The 7,500-nt window shown below is 43.7% G+C and overlaps 1 protein-coding gene across 1 annotated transcript in view; it reads right to left on the reverse strand.

Annotated features, from left to right (window-relative positions):
• LOC143285404 (CD109 antigen-like) overlaps window positions 1–7,500 on the reverse strand; it is an 89,522-nt gene that overhangs the window by 76,850 nt on the left and 5,172 nt on the right. Inside the window, exon 3 of the mRNA XM_076592652.1 lies at window positions 717–883. Coding sequence (XP_076448767.1) covers window positions 717–883 — 167 coding nt within the window. The remainder of the gene's footprint in view (window positions 1–716; window positions 884–7,500) is intronic.

Consider the following 7,500-nt stretch of genomic DNA (forward strand, 5'->3'; position numbering starts at 1 on the left):
ACCGCCATCCGGTATGAACCAATTTACACACCTTTTCCCGTCTTCAGAAACGAAACTGAATGGAAAGAATACAAGGAAAGAAATGTCGATATAGCAACCCCCCCCCCCCCCCCCCCCCCCCCCCCCCCCCCCCCCCGCAACCCACACACACACACCCATTGGCTTCCATCCACCGCCATCCAGTATGAACCAGTTTACACACCTTTCCCGTCTTCAGAAACGAAACTTAATGAAGGGAGAGTTTCAGTTTCAGTTTCAGTAGCTCAAGGAGGCGTCACTGCGTTCGGACAAATCCATATACGCTACACCACATCTGCCAAGCAAATGCCTGACCAGCAGCGTAACCCAACGCGCTTAGTCAGGCCTTGAGAAAAAAAAAAAATATGAAGGGAGAGAATACAAGGAAAGAAATGTCGATATAGCAACCCCCCCCCCCCCTCCCCAAACACACACCCCCTCCATTGGCTTCAATGCACCGCCATCCGGTATGAACCAATTTACACACTTTTTCCGTCTTCAGAAACGAAACTGAATGGAGGGAGAGAATACAAGGAAAGAAATATCGATATAGCAACCCCCCCACCCCCCCCCACCCCACCCCCACCACCCCTCCCCTCCCCTCCCCCCATTGGCTTCCATCCACCGCCATCCCCCCTTACTCCCCACCACCCTCCCACTCTGCACCCCCCCCCCCCCCACCTCATCAACTGACTGACCATTGTCAAAGGTGATACTCCCGGCCCCTAGGGACTGTTTCTTGCCGTTGAAGATGTTGCCAGTGACCGACACCCTCACCCCGAAGTCTGGCAGGTTGGCAACCGTCAGCTGCACGGCGTACTTCCACCCCGGGTGGAACACTTTGGGGGCGATCGCCACGTAGGAGCTGATAGATATATATATGACGAGGATCATGATGATGACGACAACAACAACAACAACAACAACAACAATAATAATAATAATAATAATAATAATAATAATAATAATAATAATGATGATGATGATGATGATGATAAGAATAATAATAAGAAGAAGAATGATGATGATGATGATGATGATGATGATGATGATGATGATGCTAACAGGAACAAAGGAACAACAATATGATATCAATGATAATAACAATAATACTGATGATAATCATGAGCGCATTAAACGATATCATGGCACAGTTCAGGTACATGAATTAAAACAAACGTTAGATACAAACTCACTAAAAAAAAAATAGGCTACTACTTTAAAACAGCGGTAACATCGCCCACAACACACACACACACACACACACACACACACACAACACAACACACACACACACAACACACACACACACGCACGCACACACACATACACAACAGACACACACACAACACACACACACACACACACGCACACACACACACACACACACACACGCACACACACACACATACACAACACACACACACACAACACACACACATACACACACAACACACACACACACACACACACACAACACACACACACACACACACACACAACACACACACGCACACACACACACACACACATACACAACACACCCACACACAACACACACACACACACACACACACACACAACACACACACACACACACGCATACACAACACACACACACACACGCACACACACACACACACACATACACAACATACACACGCACACAACACACACACACACACAACACACACACACACAACACACACACACACGCACGCACACACACACACACACACACACACACCACACACACACACACAACACACACACACACACACACACACACACACACACACACACACACACACAACACACACACACACACACACACACACACACACACACACACACACACACACACACACACACACACACACACACACACACACACACACACACACACACACAGAGGGAAGGGACAAAGGATTCAAGATTCAAGATTCCAAAACTTTATAACTCAAGGAAAAAGATTTTAGGCGTCGCCTAGTCTTCCAATCTGTCCTTGTAACAACGATAACAATATCAATCCCATCACACCAAAGACAGAGAGAGGCACACACATCTATGTCTCCCATTGATGTTTCAAGGAAGAGAGAGAGAGAGAGAGTGAGACAGAGACAGAGACAGAGAGAGAGAGACAGACAGACAGACAGAGAGATAAAGCAACAGAAACAACAAAATTTGATTTTTCCATGATATTGGTATCAGCACAGTAACAAGAATGCTTTTTATCACATAACCGTGCGATACACAGTCAAGACAGAAAAGTATAAGAAGAAAAGAGGAAATTGAGAAAAAAAGAAATTAGAGGGAGAGGGTGTGTGCGAGACTGTCAGAAGGTAAGGAAGAGAAGAAAAAAAAAAAAAAAAGAGAAAAAGAGACAGATATAGAGTCAGAAAAGATGGCCAGAGAGAGACAGAGACAGAGACAGCGAAGAGAGAGAGAGAGAGAGAGAGACAGAGACAGCGAAGAGAGAAAGAGAGAGGGGGGGGGGGGGGGGAGAGAGAGGCTTTAACGCTTTGACACTTTAATGTCATTGGCCATGATGTCCTTATGACATGGGTGAATGCGTCAACATAATTTCAATTTATAATAATAATAATAATGGATACTTTTATAGCACACTATCCAGAAATCTGCTCTAGGTGCTTTACAAAAACGCTTTTGTTAACATAAAACATTACATCTATGTTACATACACACACCAAAATGTGACAACTGACTGACTGAAACCATTTATTGTCAGATTAACTGTTTGTTGTACTGACATTTTCGCAACCATTTGAATAAAATATTAACTGAGCAACACAAGGAAATTCTGATTTGAGGAAGGTATGATTTTAAAAAAAATTTTAACAAATCAAGGTACCAAATTTCATTAATATCATTATCTCCAAAAAATATTCTAAAGCACACACATACTCACATACGTTTCTCCCCCACCCTCTCTCTACATACATCCATGCATGCACACAAACGCCCATTATGATTCCCCTACCTCATTCCCCTGCCCACTCACTCACACACACACACACACTCACACTGTCTCTCACTCTTTCTCATCAAATTAAGGTTTCGTAATGTAATCAAGACGACATATTACATGTTAGGGTCGAACAGTTCCACTAATTAGAATAATGGGAACTTTGCTCTACAAGTAAATCTGACGCTATCACCCAAAACGAAACACTACTTTGGATTAAATAAAACAGAGGAGAACCTCTGCAGCAGAAGGGGGGTGAAACAAATTAGAAAAACCGACCAATTGGATGGCTTTTGATTAGGTCAACTGCGGTTTTTGTCAAAGACCAACCATTTGTTGTGTGACAACACACACACACACACACACACACACACACACACACACACACACACACATTGCATACATACATTTTAACATACATGTGTATCTAACAGCTACCCTTACACATACGCACACATAGGCAGGCACAAACTTACATAAACACACGCACACACAATACACATTCATATACAAATACATTTATAACAAACCATTATAAGAAACGAATGAAAAGGTGAAAGCAAAATCAATAATGAAACAAGACAAAGTTCCTTCTTTGAAGAAGAAAAAAAAAAGATAGTAAGCAACAGGCCACCCAGCACATCACAAATCCGTTCATTCATCTATCAATGCACCACGCAACATATTCCAACACCGGCTACAGAAGAAAATTGTTAAACTTATCTGACCACGTAGTTATGCTTGTTGTGCATTTTGCCTTATCTTCATGGCTTCTGATTTAAAGAGCGAGAGAGAGAGAGAGAGAGAGAGAGAGAGAGAGAGAGAGAGAGAGAGAGAGAATGAACGAACGAACGGGAACAAGCATACACCAATCAACAACAACAGGGGTGGGGTGGGGGGTGAGGGGGGCCTTCTGGGGGCCTGGGGGGGGGTTGGGGAGATTGGGGGGGTGGGGGGGGGGGGGGGGTGAGAGAAAACACACAACAACAGATGAAGTCTTTTTTACACGGTCAGTCAGAAAACCATTCCATTTCTGAAAACTAATGTTTCGTTTCCAGTGACATCGTTTTCACAAGACACTAGGAAAACACCCCACCCACCCACTATCAGATTATACAGGCCAGGTCGATCACGAAGGCCTGCCATTAGTGAAGCCGTGACTGAAGATTCGAACCCACTCATTTCGGATGTCATCATATCATTATCGCTAATAACCAGAGACCAGGGTAGCTAGCTCGTGATACAAGCACATACCGGTCCCACGTAGAACGGGGGGTGGGTCAGGACCAAACCTGCACTCACAAAACCAACCCTGTGTTTAAAACGTCTCTGCGTGTAGACGGAGGGGGGTTTATTATGACGTGGGGGTAATATGTTTCTCAGCTCCTTGCCCAGTCAACGTTGGTAAACTACTGTCGGGGTGTGGCATTAAGAACGGGAGATGATAGTCCTATGTTCTGCGTTTCTGGGTTTGTTTGTTTTTTTTCCACATAGGTATACCATGTAACGCGCGTTCGAATACGTTAAGGTTGTGTCTTTTAGCTTGGTATGTGTGTTCGACACGAATATACAACTATTGAGCATGTGTGGAGGGAAAGGGGTGAGGGGGGTTAGAGGAGAGAGAGAGAGAGAGAGAGAGAGAGAGAGTGTATATGTGTGTGTGTGTGTGTGTGTGTGTATGTGTGTGTGTGTGTGTGTGAGAGAGAGAGAGAGAGAGAGAGAGAGAGAGAGAGAGAGAGACAGACAGACAGACAGACAGACAGACAGAGACATAGACAGAGAGACAGAGAGAGAGAATGTGAAGACTCAATACTGAGGAATGTGTGGCATTCACCAATACACGGTTTTTTTCCCTTCCACTGAAATGGAAGCGTTTTTTTTTGTTGTTTTTTTTACACCAACTTTACCTATGCTGATATCACGTTCGTCAGTCCTCGACACGACGCTAACCACTTCGCCACGGCCGTTGGTTTCTGATGGATATATACTGTATATATCAAACTAGCCGAGTTGTTAAAGCGTTGGACTTTCAATCTGAGGGTCCCGGGTTCGAATCACGGTGACGGCGCCTGGTGGGTAAAGGGTGGAGATTTTTACGATCTCCCATGTCAATATACGTGCAGACCTGCTAGTGCCTGAACCCCCTTCGTGTGTACACGCAAGCAAAAAAAAAAAAAAAAAAAAAAAAAAATCAAATGCGCACATTAAAGATCCTGTAATCTATGTCAGCGTTCGGTGGGTTATGGAAACAAGAACATACCCAGCATGCACACCCCCGAAAGCGGAGTATGGCTGCCTACATGGCGGGGTAAAAATGGTCATACACGTAAAAGCCCACTCGCGTATATACGAGTGAAGGTGGGAGTTGCAGCCCACGAACGCAGAAGAAGAAGAAGAAGAAGAAGAAGAAGAAGAAGAAGAAGAAATATCAAACTAGAGTACACTAACTATGATGAGGAAAACTGCAACAATACAGCCTGTGGATTTTCCCGAAGTCATCGTGACTGAGAGGTTCCTAACACCGTCATTATTTAAAACCAGTTGATGGTCGAACGGTCAGTCATCAGTCACCGGTTAACTCTCTCCATACGAACGGCGAAAGAGACGACGTTAACAGCGTTTCACCCCAGTTACCATCATCAAAATATTGCAAGCGTAAGGCTCTTATACTGAAGAGGTGAATGTTGACAAAGAATACCACAATTCTGACGACGGAAGCTAAAGGCTGGGTCATTCAGACACCCACTGGACATCCGAGGGGTCTGTGTAGAGGAGAAGAGAGGACTGGCCGTACTGAGTGAGTTAAAGAGGCCCCATTGCCGTTTACGGTCACAAGGGCTCTGAATTCATATCATTCACTGGGGATCGACATAGGCAGGTGGGGCCCAGTCTTCTCCTTCCCCGCTGAAGTATGCTACCCATTCACAACAGGGTGGAGTGGGGTAAATCAGGATAAAGTGTCTTTCCTTCCCAAGGATAATACACCATGCTGAAGCGAGGATTCGAACTCTGATCACTGTTGAACACTGATCAGGACTAAGCCCTACGGACACAGATCGTTTTCTTTTCAATCGCCAAAGACGTGGAACAAGCTCCCTGATAACCTCCGTCATTCTGATTCCCTTGCGTCTTTTAAATCTCGTCTCACAATTCACCTTTTCCCTCAGCAATAAGTTCTATTGTGGCAGGTCCACTTCCTTTCCGTTAGCTTTGCTTGACTATGTGTGTATACATGTGTATGTGTACATAACTACATGCATGTATATGAATGTGTATTGTGTGTGTGTGTGTGTGTGTGTGTGTGTGTGTGTGTGCGCGCGCGCTCGCGCGCGTGTGTTTATGTATGTTTGTGCGTACCTATGTGTGCGTATGTGTTGAGGGTAGCTGTATGTATGTTAAAATTTATGTATGCATTGTGTGTATGTTTGTGTGTATGTGTGTGAGTGTGTGTGTGTGTGTGTGTGTGTGTGTGTGTGTGTGTGTGTGAGTGTATGTGTGTGTGTGTGTGTGTGTGTGTGTGTGTGTTTAGTCACATTTTGGTGTGTGTATGAGACATTGATGTAATGTGTTATGTTAACAAAAGTGTTTTTGTAAAGTACCTAGAGTAGATTTCTGGATAGTGTGCTATATAAGAATCCATTATTATTATTATCATTATTATTCTTATCGGAATTCCAACGCCTAACCCATTCTGCCAAGGCTTCGCCTGAATGAACTGGTGGCTTTATCTATTTATCTGTTCAATTATTGATTGATTGATTGATTCATTCACTCATTATTCTTGCCAACGACCGATCGATTGCACGCCTAAATGGTAAAAACAAACTGATCCCATTCTGTCAGGTGAAAGAATCTACATCTGCACAACATTACTATGTGCCTCGTCTGAAGTTTTTACGTGGTGATCGGTGTTATCAACATTTCAAAAGACATCGCCTCAAGATTTAGAATATGAAGTTCAGAATCTAGGGAGTATCACTCCACGGTACCAATACTATTGATTTCCTGATTTGTTCCTTTTATAGGGTACCAGTCGAAAAAGAAGCATATTGAGGTTTTCGCGAAATATCTATAAGATCTAAACATTACAGAAAGAAAACAACATTTTGGTAGGAAACACACACACACACACACACACACACACACACACACACACACACACACACACACACACACACCTGCTCACACTGTTGAAGCGCATTGTTCTTTTAATCTGTAATTACCTAAATCACAAGAGGAAAAAGGAAACAATAGAGCCTATAGAGTTTCCCGAAGTTCTCTCGAATCAATGGCTCGTAACACATCATTAAAAGCAGTTCCTGGTCGAATGGTCAGTTATCATCACCAGTTCAGCATGAATCTGGTGTTGTTTTTTTTTGTTTTTTTGTTTGTTTGTTTGTTTTGTTTCCTCCTCCTCACGTATCTGCGTTTTAACTCTCTCCATACGAACGGCGAAAGAGACGACGTCAACAGCGTTTCACCCCAATTACAACCAT

This window comes from Babylonia areolata, chromosome 9 (genome assembly GCF_041734735.1).
Source record: "Babylonia areolata isolate BAREFJ2019XMU chromosome 9, ASM4173473v1, whole genome shotgun sequence".
Lineage (NCBI taxonomy): Eukaryota > Metazoa > Mollusca > Gastropoda > Neogastropoda > Buccinidae > Babylonia > Babylonia areolata.